This window comes from Myodes glareolus, chromosome 6 (genome assembly GCF_982192425.1).
Source record: "Myodes glareolus chromosome 6, mMyoGla1.1, whole genome shotgun sequence".
Lineage (NCBI taxonomy): Eukaryota > Metazoa > Chordata > Mammalia > Rodentia > Cricetidae > Myodes > Myodes glareolus.
Window position 1 is genome coordinate 92210547 of NC_142031.1, and position 23972 is coordinate 92234518.

The 23972-nt window shown below is 44.4% G+C and overlaps 2 protein-coding genes across 6 annotated transcripts in view; one reads left to right on the forward strand and one right to left on the reverse strand.

The window, feature by feature from the left end:
* Positions 1-2746, forward strand: part of Fez2 (fasciculation and elongation protein zeta 2) — a 38459-nt gene extending 35713 nt beyond the window's left edge. For both annotated transcript variants that reach the window (XM_048416141.3, XM_048416142.3), the window contains one exon: positions 1886-2746. In XM_048416141.3, the coding sequence (XP_048272098.1) occupies positions 1886-1902 (17 nt within the window). In that variant the 3' untranslated portion in view covers positions 1903-2746. The remainder of the gene's footprint in view (positions 1-1885) is intronic.
* A 1254-nt stretch (positions 2747-4000) lies between these two features.
* Positions 4001-23972, reverse strand: part of Crim1 (cysteine rich transmembrane BMP regulator 1) — a 176697-nt gene continuing 156725 nt past the window's right edge. For all 4 annotated transcript variants that reach the window (XM_085691022.2, XM_085691024.2, XM_085691023.2 and 1 more), the window contains 4 exons: positions 11966-12160; positions 10464-10586; positions 7682-7872; positions 4001-6505 (listed from right to left, as the gene is read on the reverse strand). In XM_085691022.2, coding sequence (XP_085547148.2) covers positions 6329-6505; positions 7682-7872; positions 10464-10586; positions 11966-12160 — 686 coding nt within the window. In that variant the 3' untranslated portion in view covers positions 4001-6328. The remainder of the gene's footprint in view (positions 6506-7681; positions 7873-10463; positions 10587-11965; positions 12161-23972) is intronic.

Sequence of the window (23972 nt, forward strand, 5' to 3'; positions counted from 1 at the left end):
TGTACAGAAGGGAAGAGAATTGAGATTTCTCACCGGTGATCCATGGGCTGTAAATATTAGAGCACGTGATCTGGATCGTACAGGCTGGGGGAGGGGGCGGTATTGAGGAGGGATAAGGAACCAGAAGATACAGGCCTCATTTTGCTGAGAAAAGAGCAAAATGTTAACTACCTCCTCAGTTGTAGGGCCAGAGCGCTCACTCAGCTGTGGGAACTGAGTGCTGTGCAGCGGGTTTACTGTCAAAGGTAGCACTTATGGACCAGGTTTGACAGTGGCACAAAAATTCACATCTTGTAGTTGACTGAACTTGGAAAACCAGCTCCTTTCACTACTGCACACTTTGACTTCCTCTCCCCCACCAGTTAGAAGGAGATAAAAGTTGTGACCTCCGAGACATTTAATATCTCCGATGGGCTTTAATTCAGCAGTATTTTCATAAAAATGAACGGGGCTCGCAGTGAATGATGCAAACTTGTGGTGCGGAATGTAAAGACCTGACATGTAACGCAGCAGCTGGCCACTTGCCGGTGGGTTAACACAGGTGGAAAGGGCGGAGTCAACGGTCTCTTTTTCTGATGGACAGCCTTTTCTCGCTATTAAACTAATTATTATATTATTATTATTATTATTTTACCTGACATCCTTGTTTACTTTTGTGTTGTGCTAGCATTGGTATGAAGGCTGGATGGCCCTGAGGTTTGTCCTAGAAGTGAAACAGGAATGAGACGAACATAAAGAACATGGCTCAGACTTCAAAACCAGTGGGTCTAGAGGGCACGGCCAGGGCGACCAAACAGTGCTGGCTTCCGAAGGACGGGACGGCCTGGGGAACAGGGCTGCGGAAAGGGAGTTTTGCTTTTACTTTGAAAACCTAGGACCACTACTGTAAATCTTGTCCCCATCACTTGGGGAGGGGCAGGTGTCCCCTATTCCTGGGCCTGCCCCTCCCACTCCCACTCAGGCCACTGGCTGTCTTTGAACCCTGTCTGCTTGTGCTGTGCCTGCTTCTCGTGAGCTGCTGTCTGCATGGGTGGCGCTTGTCTGTTTCCTGCTTTGAAGACTGGGTTGAAAAGCAGCCAGAGCTCAGACTCCAGCAGTGATGCTGTAGTCTAGAGCGTGAAAGAGGGAACAGAATGGAGAAGAGTTCAGGGATTGGGAGGCTGCCATTATGGGCTTGTGGGTAATAAAATGCTCTTTTCTGCCCAGCCTATCAACTGTTGCTCTTCCTGGGGACCAGTAATAGGACCCTCTGTGGGAGGGGATGTTGCTCAGGGTGGAGAATGGTGCTCCTTCTCTTGGCTTAGCTGGTTTTCCTGCTGTCCTAAAACAGAGGCCTCTGGCTTTGCTGTGTAAATATACCTCCTTAGTTTTAATGCCACGGTGAGAAGGGAAAGAAGGTGAAGTGACCCCATTTGGCCTATGATGGAATGGGTGCTGCTGGCCAAATGCAACTTCTCACACTGATACCACCCGGCAGCCACTGTTGACGCCAGTCACAGTACCCAAGACCTAGGCCACTGTATGGCCACCACTGTTCCTTCCTACAGAGCCGACTCACACACCCTTCTTTGACTTCTCCAGGGGCCTGCGCTGTTACAGGACTTGGGGCTGCAGTGATGGGCTTACATCTCATATGGTGCCCCAAGAGACATGGCCTTTAGGTGTCTCATTTCTGGAAATTCTAGTTAATGTCTTAGAGAACTTCTGATTGTTGGTGGTAGCCCTTTGAAGTCTTTAAAAAATGCTATTACAGATTGCATTAGTGTTCAGTCTCATTACACAGTGGTGCTTTACATACACATATAGAATGTATGTAAGATTTCATGCGTTTAGTCCAGGTGTGTGAAGAAGATACATTTCTACCTGTTTCTTTTCTCTGTTGTAGTTCTGTGTCCTACATAGAGCAGCGTTACACGGGAGTGCATCCCCTTCTGTGGACTCCAGGCTTGATTTCCTACGGTGTCACTCTGGAAGGTGGCAATCGTGAGTCCCTGCTGCTTTTGGAGACCCAGCACACTTGAACTTGGATTTGCAATTCAGTGTTACTAGATCACGACTTCACAATCCGTCATATTATAGCACCGAGAGAGCGAGCTATGGCACTCTTGAATTCTGGAGATAGGTTTTTGGAAAACATATGGTTCCTAAGTGAGCAGAGTCGAGGAGAAAGCTAGGAACTGGGCACGCCATTATCTTTTTCCTTAATTCAGTGTGGCTGTTAGCGTTTGACTTCCTCCATCTGAACTGCACTGAAAAACTGCATTGAAGCACTGGGAGATCCAACCACAGTTGTTCTCCAGTCATGGTGAGAATCAGTGTTGAGTGTTTAGAGCATCTTCTATTACCTGCCAGTATTGCCCAGAGACAGACCGACTGTGAACTGGTGTGACACAGAATGCTGTCACCTGCACTGCTTTGGTCTAATGGTGGACACTGTTGGAAACTAAGTTTGTAACTTCTGCCTATTGCATCATTGTTGACGAGTGAGCCATTAGGATGCCATTCGGAATCATTCTGACCTTGAGTGTTCTGTGTCTGTGAAGACGTGTATTTTGAAAGGGGTCCATGCCCTCTAAGGTGCTTAAGGAGCTACTATGGTACTGTCTGTTCTCATGGCTGTGTTCAGTTTTATTTACACCTGTGTGCTTTTCTAGAAAAAAACTGCTCACGGCTACAACACTAATCATGAACACTTTTGCCAGTTTCAATCAAGTCATTGATATTTAATAAAATAATACATACTTAAGAGTCTTGAGTTTTTGTTTTCTTTTCTCACAGTGCTGATTCTTGAACTTCATGTAGACTTCACCACTAAAGCATGTGCACGGGAGGAGGTTCTGATTAGCTGGAAGGCCAAGTGGGGAAGGACCTTTCTAGGTCATGCACACTACTGTGCAATGACAGCCATCCTCCTATTGTGCTGGGCAGAGTCTTTTCCACCTTAGAGTCTCATATACAAGGTCATCTAGACTCTCCAGTCTTGTCAGTGAAATGCTGCTGGCTGCTGTAGCAGGCTCAGTTTGAAGTTTGAGGGCGCCTGGCATTTACTAGGACACTGGACTTCAGCATCCTGCTTGATAGTGAAGATGCAGGAGTACTGACCACATTCAGTTGAATTACTGAAGACACAGTATTAGTAATTTAAGAAACTGATTAGAACAGAATTTGTAAGGTGCCTGAGACTAAAGAGAGAGTTCTAGTGATCAGTTTTAAAGTCCTGCTTATGGCTTATTCTGGATTGTGCTTAAAGTTTCACCTGCAATTCTATACCAAGACAGTTTGCTTTAAATGGGTTCTCAGTTTTGTCTTACAAACACTTTATTCTTCAGTAGTTAATTGCCTAGGATGCGCCACCAAACAAAAACTAAGCCTGCGATGACTTAGTTTTGATGGGTGAAGCATCCAAATCTTAATATCAAAATGTTTTCAAATCTGAAAGTTTGTGAGCACGAACATGATACCCTAAGTGTCACGTGCAAAATTCCACAGCTGGCCTCCCTGGGCTGGTTAAACAAAGTGTTACTTCAGTTGTCCAGAGACCGTCTAGAAGGCATATATGTGAAACACAAACACTTTCATATTTAGGCCCCATCCCCAAGTATTCCAGTGTATAGGGAAATACCGTAAAACCTAAGGAGGTCTGCTGTTTGCAATACTTTGGAGAAGGGATATTCAGTTTGCTCTAATGAGAACCTTTCTCACTTGTGATTGATAGCAGCAGGCAGGCCAGCAGCACTCCTATGTAGCCCAGTCTAAGACAGCTTTCTGCAGGAGTCCATGGGGAAGGGCTACCTGCTGAGGGATGGAGACCATGCTCCGTAACTGCTGCTGGAGGTGTGCGGACCAGGCCACCCTGGGAGACCATTGTGTTTTCACCCCAGATCAGAAGTCTTCCCGAAGTGCATGGTTTTGACTTAGTGTCTGTCTGCTGTCAAGAATCGGGCTGTAAACCATCCCCTCACAGCTCTGCTTTATGACAACAAAAGCAACACTACAGAAGTTGGTGCACTCCAAGTGCTATATGCCCGGTTTATTCTTCAAGAAATTATATCTGTTTTTCTTTTACAAGAGCACAACAGGAACCAAAGTAAGAGTAATAGATACAGCACTCAGGATAAATCATATCTTTAAAATAAAAACATTTACACCTTGTCCTAGATCCTGTTAGTATTTCATATATGGCCATGATTGAAAAAACAAAAAGCAAGCATTTACAATTTTTTGGATAAAGTTTTTTTTTTCTTATGCCAGGAATGGATAAATTGTCAACAAAATTTTATACTAATCAGGCTGATGTAAATCTATTTCAGTAACATCATATCATTAACAAATTCATTTTGGAAATAGATAAAAATATTGCCCCTTGATAATAAATCTTTTTCCTTTGATGCAAACAGCTAGAACACCTTTTTCTTTTTGATATTCTAAGACAAAAAAAATGGTTAATCTTCAGATTAATAAATTAGGTCATTATAATAATAAATTAATTTTTTTTAAGTTCAGCAACCTCTGTCCAAGTATTTACAACAATACTTGAAAGTTCCTTTACAAAACAGAACACATTTTCTTTTCACATTAAGCATCCTGGGTATCCGTGTCTTTCACAATAAGCATTTTGAAAAGGCAAATCAATGCACAAGTGGGCCATTAGTGTAAAAGTGCTAAGAGCTGTTTGAAAGATAACACTAGAGAGTAGTCAGTTATATCTGAGGCAAACGACAACAAACTTCCAGCTTATTGTGGACAATATTCCAGTAGTTGTTTCAAACAGTTGTTTGAAAAAAAAAATCCAGGAGCTGATTAGTGATGCAGATAAAAAATTGCCATCAATGTCTCTGGCCAGTGAGTGAATTGAAGACCAAGTGAAAGCAAATCCAAACGAGGAAGAAGATTTTAATAAAAGGGACATCCTTTCCATAGCAGGTGGGATGCTGGCTGCTCAAAGTGCACACACGCACACATGCACACACACACCCATGCACGCACGCACACCTGTGCATGCATGCGTGCTCACAACCTCTCTTTCCAATTAAACTGCAGATAAATGAGATTGTGTTATTCAAAAACCCCTACGTGATCAGAAGCACTGCTCTGGGATGCCTGTTTATCTGCCTTTGTTCTGGTTAAAATCTCATAAAAATACATTCAACAGGAAAACATAAATTGTATGTGTATAAATATATATGTATATATATTATATACACATGCACACAAATACTCTTGTTTTTGAAGCATAAGATAGTTACATAAATATTCCTATAATTGCTAAAGTTTAAAGAGGCATCATTATCATTTTTTTGAGCTTCAACAAAGGTGCTTGAATAATATACAATTAAAATGAAGTAGTTTCTATTTTGTAGAATCAGTATATAATAAGGAAAAAAAAATCCCAGTCTTTTTTTTTTTTTTTAAAAAAAAGTTTCTTCTTAAGCTAGAGCTTCAACAAAACTATGAACAACCGACGATACAACAGAAAGAAACAACAATGAAGTATAGCCCCTGGAAATGCCTGGTGTCCTTCACCCTCGCCCGCCTTCCTGCCACGTGGGGTAAGAGAAACTCCAGTGCTCACGTCAAGAGGTGACCTCGTCCTTACCCACCTGCTGTCTCTACTAGGAACCGGCTGATTGGCACGGAAGGAAACAGAAGCAGCAAAAAGAGTTAACTGTATAGATCCTTAGTAACCCGCTTTCGAGAAATGGTGCTATCCACTCCCCTGGCTTCCTCTGCCTACTGCAGTCGTGACTGTATAGAGGAGAAACTGTGGCTTTTCACCTGGGATGGCTACCGAGAGTTCTGGTGCGCTTGTCTGGTGGTACGGCAGCTGGGTCGCAGGGCCTTTCGTGTTCCTGCTCATTCAGGCCCGAGCTTTGCAGCGACCAACACAGTCTTCTGAGCAACAGGAAAAAAAAAATTTCCTCTGGGCCATGAATTGCTTTTATTTTCCTGGCTTTTCTCCCCCGAGCCAAGCTGACCGATTTTCTTCCCAACACTACCCTCCCAACCCATTTCCCCCACCAAACTCTCTGCCCCACCCCCAAATGTCTCTACAGCTATCTTACAAGCAAATATACTTTAGCAAGTTTTAAAACTTTGGTTCTATCAAAACATATGGTCAGTTATCTCGAGGCCAAGTGGGAATGCTTGTTCTGCACAATGCTGTAGACAAAGCCCATCCCAGTTAAGTTCTTAGTGCCGGACACCAAGTCACAATCTGATACAATCCACTAAGCAAGTGCACAAATTCTAGTTTACTTTAAAGAGCAGATTTTTGTTGTTGTTGTTTTCTCTTTCGAAACCTCATCCATGCTGCTGCCGCCGCCTGTGTTCACACCGTTTGGTAGAAATTGTCTGCCTGTAGATGGTTCTGTTTTTGCATGCTGTAGAAGCCACTGAATCGCGCATCAGGTTCGGCAATTCTTAGCATCATCTGGGAACCGTCCGCCTGGACTCGAGTGCCTTTCTTGCAGTCCACAGATACCAGCTGATTATTCAGGGAAGATGGCTGGTCAATGAGAGAGGAGAAAGAGAAAACCCATAGAGACTTAGCTTACTTCTATATGCCAAATGGACAGAAACTCAGGATCTAACTCAGGTGAGACAGGAGTTTCACCATATGAGGATGGCCAGAGTGTCTGTGGGGCATGATGTCTTATTATTATAGCTGTACGTAAAGGGACATCGTAACTGTTTTTAAATCCTTCGCCGCAGGCTTGCATTTAAGAGGGTTGGAAACCGGTAGAAGTTACCAGGCAGGCAGATTTCAAAGCAAAAGAGGTTCTGTTCACTGTGATTTCACACCTTCTTAACAGAGGTTTCCCAAACACTGGATAATGCATCTCCTTTCCTTGTTCAGCACCATGTCATGACCCAACCATGTATCCGACATAAAGGCTGTGCCCATGCATTTCTCTCTCTCTCTCTCTCTCTCTCTCTCTCTCTCTCTCACACACACACACACACACACACACACACACACACACACACCAGACAGGGACTTTATATGTAAGGGGAACCCTACTAGGCAGGAGAGGAAGTTGAACGAAATACTCAGGTTGTCTAATTGAGTGCAAAAGGAAGGGTTAGAGTTGGAAGCAACGGCTATTTCCTTAATACACACTTTTCTTCCTTTTAAAGCAGACATGATTAAGAGGTCCTTAGATTAGAACAAAAGCACTCTCTTTGTCCCTAGGTGAGAAGTCTGCCTTGTGTTATCTCAGTGTCTTTCTTCACCCCGTCTCGCCTGCCTCAGTACCTTCCAAGTTCCTCTTGCCCTCTCCGTCATTTCCCTTCTTTAGTGATTTCTTTTCTCTCTCCATTCAAAGACCAAAAAATGACCGAGATGGTCAAGTTTTGGCTTCAAATATAAATGAGAATTCAGGACTCACTCCAGCAGGTATCAGCTCATTTAAACATGTTTTAAAAAAAAAGCACGTCCAAAAAGTTGGGTCCTGTGGAAGTCAGGAGTCATTCGCCAGTGGATGGCAGGTAATTTACTCAGTGTTCAATCTTGCCCTGGACAAGTATTACACGCTTGCTTGCTACAACTTGATAAATACTTGACATTAAAACTAGCAAAATAAAAATGATATTGCCTAACAGAAAACGTACTAAGAAAACCGAGGGAAAAAGGAGTGTAAGCAGTGGTGGATTCAGCACTCAAGAGACTCTCAAAGGGTACCTTAGTTGGTGTCCGGTACCAGCACAAGAGTGGTACCCACTGTTTCTTCTGGTTGATGAGCAGGAATACTATTATGATGGAGAGACATATTATTATGGGAACCACAACTGAGACAACGGAGTCCAGCGATGAGTCTTCACTTGGGCGCAGCCTTTTATTATCTCTGTAGTCTACCTGGAGGTGACCCACATCTAGGAGAGAAGAGACCAGCACTTAGTGCTTCACCAGAATTTTAGAGGATTATTTTAATTGCACTGCAAATACAGATCAGCAGCCTGGTTTTATTGCTTCCCAGTACTTTGGGCTACAGGCATGATTAAAGTCTAATGTTGAGCCAAAGAGCTCTTAGACGGTAAAGTACTTAGAGGCTAAATAAGATTAAGAAAAAAACTTGCAGCAACAGTAACAATAATTTTAAAAAAGAGGGTAAGAATTTTTCTGACTGGGCAAGAAGATATTTCCTGTCGCTAATTGGGAGAATATAAAACACTGGGTAGATTTTTCAAAGTGATTAAAACAAGACTAACTTAAGAACATTTGTTACTAATATTAAAATAGTTTGCCTACAATGAATAAGATTTTGGATGGGCTAAGGTTTTAGTAGTGAAACAGCTTCGTTCCCTACTTATTGAGAAATGGAGAGACCAGAACCAAGTGCATTCCACAGGTAGATACCAGGTTTCATTAGGTCAAACATGAGACAATGGAGTTGATTTTCTAATCTGCTGAGTTCTAAGCAAAATGCTTATTTTTAATAAACTTGTTGAAAAAATATCTTATTTCTTGCCATAGTGAATTATACTAGAAGCACAGGGGGAACAACAGCTCTTCAGAAAGAGTATCTTTCTGTTGTTTGAAAATATCATTCTGTGGGATGGTGGGATGGCTCAGCTGGTGGAGTGCTGACAAGCCTGATGACCCGAGTTCGATCCCCGGGATCCACAGAAGTGTGGACGGAGAGAACTGACCTCAAAGTTCTCCTCTGACCTCCACGTGCATGTATCATGCACAAACACAAAATAATAAATTTTAAAAAATACTCCAAAATTAACTCCAGAGGTGCTAAGCGGGATGTGTAACTCCGTTAGCGCCTCTCTACGAGGCCCAAGGTCTTCCTTGACTTCCAGCGCCGCACAAACCAAAACAAAACCGTAAGCAAATGGAACTGGTTTCTGAAACTTTAATGTCATTTTATTCCAAGTCAACCATTCTAGTCAGGTTGTCTGCACCGATCAAGGGCAGCAAGAGAAAGACAGGATGTAATGTCCAAAGGAATTGCTCTTAGGTTGGTTCTGGGGACTCAGCTTTCAAAAGGCAGCTCTGTGGTGTTAAGGCTATGGCTACTGAGTGGCCAGTACAGTGGGGAATACTCTATAGGAAGATGATAAGCAAATAAATAAATAAATAAATAAATAAATAAATGGATAAATAAATAGAATAGCATGAAGGAAAATGCTTATGACAAATGTCATTTTATTGATTGATTAGGTTAAATTAAAAAAAAAAAGCAGGTCTGTCTTCCCATATTCCAAACGATACCAGCTGTGGTTTCAGGAATATGTATCCATTCTATGTGAAGATTCAAAACGGTGAAGGAAAAACCTGCTGAAGAACTGAGGGCTCTTTACAAACTTTAGTCTTTCCATTCTGCTAGGATGCTGAAAAGCACCAAGGAAGTTAATTTTGAATTCCCTGAACTCAAAGAAAACACCAGAAGTAAAAATCACCAACAGGCCTCACACCTCTCAAGTCAAGACAAGACGAATTACCAAGGAGAAGCACACTTGTCTTGCTCTGGGACTTTGAACAGATGCTATGTATGCACAAGTCCCCAGCAGACTGTATCTGACAAGATTGCTCTCATGACTGGAGGCCTGCACTTCCAACAAGGGCACATATGCTGACTGAGTGATTCAACACACAATGCTAAATGTACATCCAGTCTGAGCAATCTCACAAGGAGCCAGAACCCTGGGTACAGGGGTTTGGCTCTCTGGTCATCTGCCTTGCTCCAAAGATAACGTTTATAATGTCTGAAGTAACAGATCATCACTCTCTCATGCAATAAATGCCGCTTCTTCCAAAAGAAATAGAAAAACTGCAAAACAATTTTGAAAGCATGCTTGACGTCAACAGGAGACAGTATTGAACCAGGGCTTAGCATAAATTTTAAATCATCTCTATTTTAAGAGAAGTGGTGATGGGAATTCAGCCGTGCTTTGCCTCTTAGCTAATGAGAAACAAACACCTCTCTTTATTATACACGACTAAAAAGTAGAAGGAATGAAATAAATCTGTAGAAATGAACTCAGCAACAAACTTTAAGCCTCTATGGTGTGAAAACCTGAAAGAGGGATACTGCCTGCTAAGTACAGGTCCCCAAGGGGCTATGTTCATTCATGCCCACTTCGTGTCAGGCTCTTATGACTTGGAACAGATTCTTTTCCCTCATCACCAAGCATCAGAGCATGGAGGACCAGGAAGGAGGTGGAACACAGGACCAGGAAGGAAGGAGGTGGAGCACGAAAGACAAGGAAGGAAAGAGGTGGAGCATGGAGGACCAGGAAGGAGGCATTTATCCAATGATCTGTAAACATGTTTGACTAATGTTGACCTGTTGAATACATTTCAGCCATGGTCTTCCCCAGAGGGAGTGAACTTTCATGAGCCATTTGAAAAGAAAGTGTTGTTGTTGTTGTTTTTCTTCCCTTAACCAGGAATAAACAAAGCAGACTACAGAGAAGACAGGGCAGATCTCAAGTAACCTGACTTCAGTGTTTACCTCTAGGGAGATGAATGATGTCATTTTCACTTGGGGTGGGCCACATGGGAGCCTCCAGGTCAATCTCGCCGCGATGATTTTTCTTCTCGATGGGTACATTGGTCGGCTCTGGCACATACATTTCTAGAAGAACAAAGCGTTCTACGTGAGAAATGATGGACAAGTTGCCTATTGCTGGTGCTAATGCCCTTGATCCAGACAGAGCCTTCGAGTCAATGCCCTATGTCCCGAGGTGAACGACTCGCTTTCCCAGTTTGCACAGCTGATGCTGGCAGCTAGGTCTGTGGGGGTGGAAGCATGCCTCAGCCTTCTTCCTCTACCATCCTTTTCTCCTGGCAAATGTTGCCTTTGTAGTTGTGTGTGTCACAGCTACACTGGCTCTGCCTCTCCATCTCTCCATGCTTTCGTTCTTTGTGTATATACCACCATTCACCAAGCATGGTGAGAGCCGAGAAGTTCTTGTGCATTCACCACTGTAATTTTTTTTAAGGTCTTTCAGAAATGCTCAGATAGGTTTATCTGCCGAGCCCCGATACAAGGTCACCGAAGTTCAGTTATGCACTGTCTAGTGGCACCATTTTCAAGTTCCACAGTGTAGCTGTACCTCTAAGCTGACATAGATCCCAGGTTACTGTCCTGAACAGAGAGATTCATTAACACGAACGCTGCGAGGAGACGGGAGCATCGAGGTGATGATGGAACGGTTCCGGCCTCATTCACGGCCTCACTTGGATGTGAGGGAGCCTACGTGTGGTCCGGACTGCCTGGGGAGTCTCTGGTGTGCTGGGGATCAGACTGGGAACACTGCCCAGAGGCTGTCCTGGTGAAGGCTAAGGCTCTGCAGTTCTGGGATTAGGGCAGGGGATAAAGGAGCTGTTTTGGCAGGAGTTCGGCCCAGGGATAGAAAACTTCTAGAAGACTCGGGGAGAATCTGCACAGTTGTGGGGCCTCAGGTTTGAAACTGAGAGGTTGACTAAGCAGCTGCTGAGAAGGAGAAGAGTGAGAGGAGGTGTCCGTGTGTGTGTGTGTGTGTGTGTGTGTGTGTTTGTGCGCGCGCGCTCCAAAGTCATGTTACACGTGGGAAGAGAAGGGTTCAACCAAGGGGTGGTCGAGTACAGGCTAAAACTGCTTAACTGAAAAAAAGAATGACCCAGATCTATCCTCTTTAATTGCAAGTCTTACGCTTTTGTTCTGGTAGACATTCATGTCGTACTCCTTTCTGTGTTCCATCTTAAGCTTTTGCTCTAGGCTGGTCCAACAGTCAACTAAAACTACGCTACTCTGACAGGGCAGGGGCCGTTCGTTAATGGGGAGGCTATACCTGTGTGGCTGTCCCCCACTTTAAGGGTAGAGTATGCAAATCAGAAGAGGTACAGCCTTCACCTACATGGTGAGAGTTTTGCAAATTACCCTGAGGTCTTTGTGTAGGAGCATTGCAACTGGGCTGACCCACTGCCTGGGCCGTATTTGGCTTGCGAACAGAAGGACGATGGTTTAGATACCTGGACACATCGGGCAGCAGCTTCCTTCCACCTTGATGGGCTCGGCACAGGGCAGAGGGGGGCAGCTGACAGTGGAGCAGAGGGTCTGGCCTTGCAGGCAGTAGCAGTGTGTGCAGCTGTCAATGTCCCATCTCTCCTCGTCGGCATAGGTCTTCCCGCTGAAGTGACACACCACTTTCTTTGGAATTGTGTCTTCTGGTGAAAAGGAAGAGAACATGGCGGTATGACTGAGTGAACGCAGAGCATCTTCTTCTAGTGGGAAACTAAAGGCAACAGCCTGACACGATTACATGATGGCCGATGATCCCCAGCATTTGGTGACCCATTTTTTTCTCCAGTCCCAACAGTGTTGTCCGTCATTCTCTTGACCCTTTCCTTGTGGCCCACAACTGACCAGGGACCACAAAGTCTGGCGGAGAGTACTAACGGTAACAACCTCCCGGGAGTGCTGCTCGCTGGGCAAGTGTCTTTAGGCTGTTCTCCAGAACGTGATGCAGAGAGGGACAAGGGGTCCAGCTGGGCACGATTACAGAGCCAGAGTTGACCAATCCCGGTATAAAGTCAGCAGCCTAGAGAACTGCTCCCTTCCCCTTGCACGGATAGCGCATGGTTTCTCACCGACCAGGACATCTATCTCCATCTCCAACACAAACTGACTTCATCTAACCCATTCTCCTCTCAACACCAGCAAACTGTGGTTCTCCAGAATGAAATATGCTTAAAAATTATTGTGTTTAGAAATCTATATCATGTCCTGCCACTCTCGTTTCCTCCTTAGGACATCCTTTCCCTCTCAAGTTCCCTTCTCGTTTTAATATATTCACGCTGATCTCATTTAATAGATTGTTTGTTTTCTCTCTGGAGCTGAGGACTGGTGGCCCCGAATAAGCCAGATCCACAGTTCAGGAGCAAGGCAGAGATGTACTGATCCACGGAGAAGCCCTGTCAACAGGCCAATGACTGGCTGGGTGACACCTTAAACGTGAGGCATTTTTATGCTTGGATTCTAAAGATTACACTATGCACCTCTGGGTACTTGGAATGGCAAACACCCTTATGAAAGCTGGGATGCTCAGGGCTCAGTGTTTCTCCCGGGAGGCTCCGAGAAACTCTCGGGGGGTTATGATGTTCACTGGGCGGACACAAAGGACAGAACACAGAACATCTAAGCGAAGGAATAAAGCCTGTAACACACACTAAAAGGCATAACCCCCGTCTCAACATTTTTTTCTACTGTTTCATTACTATCGCCTAAAGCCCAATAAGGGATGCTTTAGAAGTAATGAGAAATCCATTTTTCAGTATCTGCTAAAATGTCATTTGGCTACTAGTCCATGTTCCACACTAAGTGATCTGGTGAATCATCTATTAAGTTAACAACTCATTTGAAGGCTTTCAACCCAAATGTGATACAAGTGTTTGCTAATACGGAATCCTTAAAGGAGGCAACTTCAATTACGATATCTAAAACGCACACAGGAAATGGGCTGGGTAGAGCTACATCGTATGTTTAATTCAGGAAGTTTTCTGACCCATCATCCTTGCATGACGATAGCTTTGGCCACTGATCCAGAGTCTATTTATTATGCGGTGACCTTGTACTTCGAAGGAAGTGATCCTCTACAAAGCACCACTCCTGCTTATGTTTTATATAAACTGAAATAGCTCCATTGGTGAAGCAATGTTATGGAGCAAAACAGCAGCCACCATAGTGCTGAGCGAGGAACTGAGAAAGAGAAGGCTCAACCCCTTGTCCCATCTTGACTGTCACCCTCACTGCATCTTATGTTGGTTGGCACCCCTGCTAGTGCTATTATGGAGGAAGAGAATGAGGCGCCATGAGAGACGGGCAAGGGAGTTCAAGTGAAGGCCAAGCACTGGGCTCTATGTTCTTAGGATCTCAGCATGAAAACTCAATACGTCTTAAGGTATTTAATAATTCAACGCTACTAACGCTTACAAGGCAATATTAGCTTCCAAAATGAGGTTGAGCTGTTAAAGATGGCAATTACGTGTTCAGCCTTGTGAGGGCATCCACACATTTAACCAACACTCATCACAGTGCTAATGGAGGCAGGACCCTCACCCAGAAGCCTGCCCCGCGTGGTGGAGGCAGCCTTGTATGTGAGGGGTCTCCCTCACCAAGTCCAGTGCAGTTACCACCACGGTTACAAGGAAATACAGGTGGACAGTGTAGAGGGCCAAACGACCATGAACACAGTGGGACCCATTATGCTAGCAACCCAAGGAGAGGAGATCCAGGTTCAGTTTTCCAGAGACAGAACGAGAGTTCCTGACCCCCTCAGTGATACCCCCGTAGATAAATCTACAGAATTATTTCTCCACGAGTGGGCTGACTACTACCGGACCTGGATGCCTGGCCTTTTCACCAGTTTATCTCCGAGGACCTCAGAAGCATGTCACTTTCAGCTTCGGTTCATCTGCAAATGACTTAATTAGGATTTGAGATCAGATGTGAAAAACGGGGCGTGAAGATGTTCTGAGCACGGCAGTTGCCAGCGGGCAGCAAGACACTTCTTACGTTGGCTCCAGTGAGCACCAGGCTCTTCAGGAACTCTCTGAGGTCATGCAATACACTCAGAGCCCCCAAAAGGCTAAACTGCTGTCTGACCTGAGGTGGGTCGGTTAGTATTCTGTCTAGTGTGCAGAGACCCCAAGTGCATCAGCTGTCCCTGACTCACAGTGACCCCCGTGCCAAAGACATCATCCTTGCTCTCGCTGGCAAAGTCCATTTGAACCGAACTATCAAAACATTTCATAGCAACTAATTTTGTTTCTCCAAATAGGGTCAAAAACCAGGGTACACTGTGCTAATAAATCTTCATGCTGCCAATAAAGCAAATAGACATGACTCTTGCTTTTGAGAAAATTGTAACTAGCCTTAGCAGGGCAACTGCCATCTGGCCCAATAAATAGTAAGATAGATTTTGGTTAATGAGTTCCTTGCCCTTTCTTAGGATTGGGAGTGGGAGCAGGGGAGGGAGTGGGAATTTGGGTTGGTATTTTTTAAAGTAATAAAATAAAATAAATAAAAAAAGAAAAAATGGAAATATTTTTGCTTTATACTAAGTTTCTTTTAAAAGGTTAGTGGCTTTGGTAGAGGTTGGACAGTATAGGTGGTAGCTGGATGGACCACGGGTTCAAGAAACCTTCGGAATTTAAGATGGGGCAAAGTCTATGCACTTTGAAGGTCTTTATAATGAATTAATAAAGCCATTGTCACTTTCTTGTAGGACCTGCTTAGTCTAATGGAGACTACAATAGAGAGGCTACTCTAAACACCCCGCCTGCGGAGGAACGCAGACCTACAGACAGCTTCTGTAGTCTGGCTATTGTGGCGATTGGTGTGGCTGTTGGGTGCATATCCTATTTGATTCTTACCACCACACCAAACACCCAATGGCTCTGCTTATGCTGGCAATGACATCGGGTGCTCCTATTTCTCAGTACCTCGTATCATTCATAACTTCCACCGCTGGATGACTACTCTGCCCCAGACGCGCGTGCGCCGATTCCGTGTGATCCCCAGAGCCCAGTGGACAGGTTACTGTTTCAATGCCACAAACAACCGAGGCACATGGGACCAAGGTCACTCGTCTAAGATGTAAGGACAGGAAGGGTGGAGCAGGAACTAGAGCTTCTCCAGCCCCCGCAGGCCTTCTATCTACCAAGCACAGTAGCATGACTAGGGGGATGTGGAGGGTCGCTTCCTGGCCAGATATCAGTGCCACATATACCAAAGTCATTGTCACTCAGTGACTCTGGGAAATGGAGATCTCTTTCAACCAAGCAGCACAGCCTGGCTGAGGAGTGGAGACGGCACAGCGGTGAGGACTCGGGCAATGCCGGAAGTCACCCCCAATATGTCTCCCCTTCTCACAACTCCTGTCTCCCTTCCTTCTTCTCAGAGGAAAATGACGAGGGCAGGGAGCATCAGGTACAGCACTGATAGAGAGGAACATTTGCTTTTCAAACAAATATATTAGGAATTAAAGATCCCAACAAACGGGATCCTCTTTGAAGCAACCCTTGCAGCCATAATCATATTCTGAGGACACTGTCACAGTTTCAGACGGCTTTGGGCTTTCATACTGGCAATGGTATCTAGGGCCAATATTTGACACATTCAGGTGAGACAGTCACTATTGAATGGTTATACCTTGGTTTGATAAGCTCTGGTGTTTTGCTTCCTCATCCTGGGTCCCTGTCTTACCCATCAGATACAATCTGGAATGGCTTCATTCAGTTAAGGAATTTTTTTTTCTGCCACTGTCAACATGGTGAGCCAGGAGCTGGGGTCTGTTTGCCACAGTGACTTAATGACAGGGTAAATCACAGAACATGCCCCCCCTCTGTCTCTGTCTCACACACACACATACAAACACACTTCTTTGTATGCAATTCAAGCAACTGTATCTTGCACTGCCTAGGACCACACCGAAAAATCTACAGAACTTTTTGGGAGCAGAGATGTAGAACTCCGTGTGGTTCCCCTCTCTCTGTCTGTCCTGGATTCTGGCTATATAAATGGGAGAACTGTCAAGGTCTTACATGGTCACTCTTTCTAGGCTGAATTCAGCTGTTTAAACTTGACAGTCTCACGTCTTTTCAATATAGGAACAAAAGCTTTCAGCAAGCTGTGAAGGTTGGATGGACCTGGTTTTTACTACTTGAGCTGTTTTAGTTAAAAAGTTCACCAAGGGCAGTTGTGGCTACCACTGCCTTATTCCTCTTTCCAGGTTCAACCTACAGTCTCGTGGACTCACATGGGCTCACAGGCCTGGCCGACTCCGACCTACTGCTGGATACATGAGCCTCTGCTAAGGAAGCTTCTCCTGACGGCTTCCCTTTCCTCCACGGAAGGATACAGAATCCCACACCTACTGTAACCTGCATTACAGCTGGGTTTTCAGTTTCTGCCTCTGAGATAACCTTCTCGGACAGACACTTGGGGTTCTAATTCTGTTTCGCTGGTCATAGTGTGGGAGGCCCTTCCTGGGAGGAAGTTGGGCAGCTTTGGAAATTGCATCAGTTCTTTTAAATCCTTGCCACGATACGGAGTCCGGAAAAGTAATTTACTCTGGGATCCCAGTGGCTAAGAAGCTAAATGCTGCTTCTGCTTTAAGAAGTCCCCTGTTTATATCAATCCAGCACATTCCTGTTCTCGGGCATCTGTTCCTTCCACAGGTACACTGACAGAATTGTTCTCAACTCTTGGCTTCAGTAATGAGCAGGGTATATTCCCTCTGGGACACGCCCCCAAAGCCACAGGGGCTTGCTTACATTTGGTAAACATGCCAAAGGACTGGCTCACAGCATTCTATTTCAGTGTGGGTACCAAGTTGAAGTCGGAGGTGTGTGTATATAGTTTAGCATATAGTTTAGCATACAATATGCACACGTGTGTATGTTGTGTGTGTGCATGTGTGTGTAAAGAGGTCAGGGATCAATGACAGGTATCTTCTTCTATCATTCTCCAACCTATACTTTGATTGTTTCTCTTACTGAGTCCAGAAGTCCATGATTGGCCAGACTGGCTGACTAGCAAGCTGCCTGTGTCCCCTTCTCCTTTGTTGCTAGGGTTACAGATGTATGCTGCCATGCCTGCTTTTGCATGGGTACTGGGGATTCAAACCCCGACGTTCCTGCTTGTGCAGTGGCAGCCATTTTATCTGTCCAGCTATCTCCTCAGTCTGATTTCTGGTAAGTAATACTTAGTGACATCACTCAGGCAGGGGTAAGAAGGCCGCTTGCACAGTATGGGTGGCATACGGTTTAGAAGAGGGAGTAGAACAAGCAGCCCAGGCTTACTAACATTGAAGCCTCAGTACAGGACAGGGACTTCACTAAAACATCAGTGTGCAATTTCACAATGCACGACAGTGCCTTTCTCCAGCCCACAAGGGAGTAGGACACACCTATGCTCCATTTTTCTTTCTGATAAGACACCAAGTCCCTGCCTGTGATGTCATTTTCCTTCATCAACTTCAGTTGGACAAAAGCCATGCTTGGAGAACGTAGGAGACATGAACAACCTCTATTCGAGAAATTAGCACCACTATCTTTTTTTATTTTTACGTAAAGGGAACTCTTAAACAGAAATTGCAAGAAGCGCGAACCTAAGTGAACGCCAACAGGTCACTAGAAGTTTGCAGATGTAGGCAGAGCCCCTGAGCGCTGGCTCGATGGGAGGTGCAGACTCTAAGAGGTCAAGGAGGGAGCTCAAATGCACTGGGGTGCATGCTGGACCTGAACAATCTCAATGAGGGAAAGAGCTTGGAAAAACATGCAGTTGTAATCCTTTGCACATGAAACAAGGGGCAAACATTACCATGCAGTGTGGCTGCCGCCTCTGTAAGGCATCTTTACTGATGCACAAGCGAGTGGCCATCAAAATCCATTCTTCAAAATTCAGTTTTATTTTATTTCAGTTCATCTATTTTTTGGGATATGAGGTCTAACTCTATTAAAAAGATCAAAAGAGGCTTCCAGGTTTCTTCCCCACACTGCAGTAAAATGGTTGCTTCAAACCCACAGAATTGTTACAAATGTTCCTGAGTTCCATGAACAGAAATCCAACCAGCTGGCATACCGTGACTTGGCTGATGCCCATTGCATGCAAAGAGGGCACACTTTCTCAGCTATGGAATGTAATTCTTGTATCAAGCTGTTTACTGTGGGTTGGTTGAGTATACTTCAAGATTCAAGTTCAAAGAAGTAGTTCATTTTCAACTTGAAACGAAGTCTTATTTTATAGTAAGGCCTACTATGTCACAGTAAGGTGTGTGTGTGTGTGTGTGTGTGTGTGTGTGTGTGTGCGCGCATGCGCCTTGAGATTACACACCAAAATAATTCTGGAAATGAATAAATGTATTCTAAATGGCAGGCAGTAACAATGCAAGATCAAGGTGGCTCCAAAAGAGAAGGAAAAGAGATGCAACTTTCTTTAGGATGCTTGAGTACAGTCTCTTGCAAAGAAAGCCTAACGGGCCAAATGTCCCTGTCTCTGAACCTGCAGGAGATGTTCCCTGCTGTCAGAAATCCTCTCCCAGCAGTGTCCAGGGGTCCTAATCAGGTGGGTCGTCCAGGCAGAGGGCTATACCCATCCCTTATCACTGGCAGGTAGAAAACCAGGTTTGGCCTCTTGTACAGACATAAGCAGGAAGGGCAAATGCTGGTCCACTCTGAGACTCCAGTGCCAGCCTCCCTCCGTGCAGAGGGATCTTTAACACAAGGTCATGGGCCCAGATAGATGCTATGTCCCAGAACTGCAAACATGTGAGTTTCTGTTTATGATGCCTGGCTAAATGGAGAAACAAAAACAGAGTGGGAAATACACAGAAGAAGGTGCTTCCTAGGGCGCAGCTAAGCAAACTGAAATCAAACACGGTTTATTTTTGGTGTGGTAACTTTAGAGCAGTTCCGAGGTTAGTACAGTCGACAACAACCGGAATGCTTTCCTTCTCGCACCCTCTAAACCATACACAAACGCCCATTCTGCTTCCCTTGCCTTTCCATCACATCGCATCTCTTTCCTTTCACTTTAATGCCTTTAATGCTGGCTCTGACAATGAGGGTGACAACCTGGAGCCACTGTGACAGTTTGTGGAGTCACAGCGTGGGAAGGGATGGAAGGGATGCAGGACGCTGGGAGAGCATGCCCTCCAGAATCACCAACTTTTGTTGGGGGTCACAGCGAAGACCACATGAACAGTTCATGGACTCTTCTCATGACACTAACTTCTAAAACCAAATTTATGGGCCCCCTCTTCTCACTCGGACAATGTCTAAAGACAGTGGGGTTTGTAGGTAAGACCCTGCCCTCAACACAAGTATTACAGAGAGCATATTATTTCTACCTGGGCCACAGAAAGGACCAAAGAAGCCATGGGCCTTTAAAGATGAGAAAAGACAGGAGGAAGACGACCACCAAGCGTCATTGTGTTCTCCTTCAGAAGGGCACCACAGAGACATGCGGTGTTAGCCTCTCTCTTGGTGAAGCCAGAAGCTCCACTCCACGTGAAGAGATAAACGGCACTACCTGAACATGGCTTAGACTGGCTGCAGTCTCTCCTGAAGCAGCAGCGGTTCACTGAGGCAGGCCACAGTCACGTGGAGTTTACCTCTCCACATACAAACATGGCTCCACTTCATGTACACAGGACCTTTGAGATGCACAGGTTGCCTCTACAGATTAGACTATATCGCATCACCAAGATACAGAGCCAGTATGTTTCAAGAGTTAGGATCACAACCCTGGCTCTATGGCAAGTTCCTTACAGTGTGCACAACTTTCTATTTTTAAAGAAAAACACCGGAATATTAGATTCTAGTGTCCTGATATGATGACTTAAAACCATGGGACATGAACTCCATGGATTCTGCATTTTAATGATGCTGATGCAAACGGTCATTATACTTGATGCTGACTGATGTACATGTATATAGAGATCTAAGACGATAATGTTTCGATCACTCAGCCTGAAACATACTGACGTCCAAACACAAGGGATGCTGTGCAGCTGACAGGTGTGGTTCAGGACACAGACCCCTCTCTATTAGGGGCACAATTATAGCACCACAGTGCACAGAGGGGGAAAAAAGGGATTTGACTCAAGCCAGGACAGCCTTGTGATAGCGCCACTTCAAATATTAGGACAGGCTAACACACAGCAAATATGAAGTATGGCTATGTGCTAATCAGACAGAGGTATAATTAAAAAAATGATGTGGTAGAAGAAAACTATAATAAATAATCTATCAGAAAATTCATTTCACAGATCTTCAAAGAGCCATATTAAAGACACTCTGAAGTGGCTCTAAGTCATAAGCAGAGCATCTTAACTGTGCTCATAAGCAAGTTCTAAACCACATGTGCTTAGGAGATATATATATATATATATATATATATATATATATATATGTAAACAAACAACTCTCATCCAAAAATAACCAATGTTTCTCAGAATCTTCTTAAATTGAAAGATTCATTGACTCAGGGAATTCTAGCTGTAATTCTCAGTATGTGACCTAAAATATCAAGGAAAGTAACATACAACTAACAAATAAACACATCCTTACCAAACTGTAATTTTCAGGTAATAGTCTAAGCAAGACTTCTGGCTCAGCCAGCAGAGTGCTCCTGTTCTCCCAGACCAGCCTGCTGGTAGCACATCTGAGTATCTCACTTTCCAAAGCTGACAGGGAACTAACGTACGACCCATCTGTTACAACTGATCATAAATAATAATCTTTATAATCAAAGGAGTGCTCTTCCCATGAACTAGCCAACCCGGAAAAACCGAATCAAAGGCATACAAAGGATCCAAGGGAATACTCATGGCTCCCTTGCCAGAGCTGTGGGCAAATATGGTGAGGGAAGGGTGGGTGCTGGTCATGGGTCATTTGTTTGCTCTTCCTCTCTTGGGAAAAGAGAGCAAAGCTCTCATTTGGCCCTGAAAGACTTCTTCCCCTCTGGGAAGGAATGAGAGAGGCACACTGCACGTGGCCAGCAGCGAAGTGAGGACCCTCAACAGCAGCCTGGTCTCTCGAGTGAAGAGCATCGTAACAGAGGGATCTAGCAGTTCCAAGCACCCACGTACCACGCCTGCTATCACACATCAGGATTACCAGCATGTTACCTGATCCACACCCATGCTATCTTCTAAGTCATCTTTATAGTCAGAAAGCCTATGACAATACATTCAAGGCTTGTGTGTATTTGTATAGGAAGGCAGAATACAAAAAGTTAGAAAATCAATTAAGATGCTCCATTAAAATGATTGAGTAATTACTACTTGGTTTCGTTCGAGTAGAAGGATGAATTCCCTAATGATAGGTATTATAAGCAATTAGACAAAGCTGCTCACTTTTCAAAATTAATCACCAATCCTATTAATTATGTCTGTATTACACAGCCTACTAAATTAGCACACGTAATAGGAGGCCTTCACACATCAAAAGCGAACCATTATCACCGCGTATTAGTGAGCAGATAATTTGGCTGAAAGGAACACAAACACTTGTAATTAGAAGCCTACTTTTAGTAGGACCGCCCACTTTTCATTACCTTTCCCGAGAAAATGAAATTCAAAGGGAAACATGAGCAAACTTCCCGGTTTTGATATGAGAAAAAGTGGGTTTCTCCCGAGCTGTGAGGCTGTTGGGGCAATGGCTCGAGGCCACAGCAAGGCCAGTGCCCCTGGTGATCTGGGCGGCCCCTAGCAGGTACAGGGGATTCTGAGGGCTGACAATCTGGAGTCAAAGTGTGAATGCCCCAGAGGAGACCCAGCGCAAGCAAAGTTCTCACTGTTCTATGGGAAAGCAGTTGGGTGCTCAATAGCATGAAACCCTGGCCCTGACCCATTGTTTTCCCTTCTCGAGATGACTAAGGATCTGAAAGTCAGCCACGGTTATGAAGGGTTTTCGGGAAGGCTGGTTTGCCCAGGCTTGGTACCTCTGTAGAAGGGCCGGGCTGATGGGAAGTTGGGACAAATCAAGTGGTAAAAGAAAACACCCCAACATAAAAGAGGCAAGTCAGACAGGAAATCCCTAAGTTACTTCATGAACTCAACTTTCAATGCTTAACTAGCAGAGCCACACGAGAGCAGAGCGATTTATCATGAGTATTTATAAAACAAGCACGACACGGACAGAGGAGGCTTAATTAGAATTTTAAGTGTACAACAGGGATGGAGCGGTAAAATTTGTAAGCATACATAAGCTGCAGGTGCCAGACAGTGAATTTTACATGTTCCCTTAGGATGGGTTCCAGGCTTATCGAACATACGTGAACATACACACACATCAGTGGGTAGAAGGGGTGGGGGTTTGCTGTAGAGGGTGCTGGAACACAATATGCACTTATATGAACCATAATTTAATGCAAATGCTTATAATCTAACTTAAAACTCAAATCACAAAGTTTGGCTGAATAGGTCTTTCTTGCCTACATTAAAGAAGAATGCATAGTCTAAATGGTTCAGGAATTGAGATAATAAAGGGGAAACGCAGAAGACAGAAAATACTGAGGTTTCTTGCCACGATTTTGGGTAATTGCTTTTGTGAGAAAGAGAAGTGATTTACCATCATCACATGAAAACTAATTCACAACTAAAGTAACCGGCTTAAGGGATGAAGCAACAAAACACCACAGGGATGATCAGTTGAACAAAATCCTCTGAGAATTTCAACACAAGAGAAATTTGTTAGGAGATTTGTTTTCCTCTCTGAAGCGGACATGGAATTTTTAGGCCATCTGGGCCCGATTTCCCAAGGATTAACCATGTAATCCCGGGTGGTTCATTAATTCTTCCTTTTGTCACTGGCGGTCTGCTATGTGAACGCGACACTACTGTCTTGTTCACAGGGAATCCCTGTGAAGGATGGACAATATCCTGGTTACATCTCGGATTTAGATTAGCACCAAAGGCAGCGTGCCATTTCTTGTACAAATTGTAGGCAGCTCTTTGAAAAGTAAGTAGCTAATGTGGATGCATGTCTTGATCAATTTTTAGTTCCATTTAGGAACAATGCTTACAGGTATCTCTTCCCACTGGGAAATTATTATCCGTTCTAGTTTCTGTAGACATTCCTGATCCGTAGCTACTATTACATCACAACTGCCCATAATGTCCTCACCCAACAGCACTTTAGTTTAAAGGATAAATTATATAGATGGTCACTCAAAGGAGAGACCCAGTTTTCAAGACATTGTTTTATATTCTTTGCAAACACACACACACACACACACACACACACACACACACACACACTGAACACACTCAGTATAATCACTGAGCATATCCAGCTCTGTAAAATTCTCAAGAACAATGTTCTGTGGCCTGAAACTCTTTCATCTTCCCTAGGTATCGCTCAAAATACTTGCGATGACTTATGTCTAGGAAGCATGCAAGCCCTACTGGCAGAAAGTGCACAGTAGCTGTAATTAATTAACAATGGCATGTGTTTTCATTTGCCACTCTGA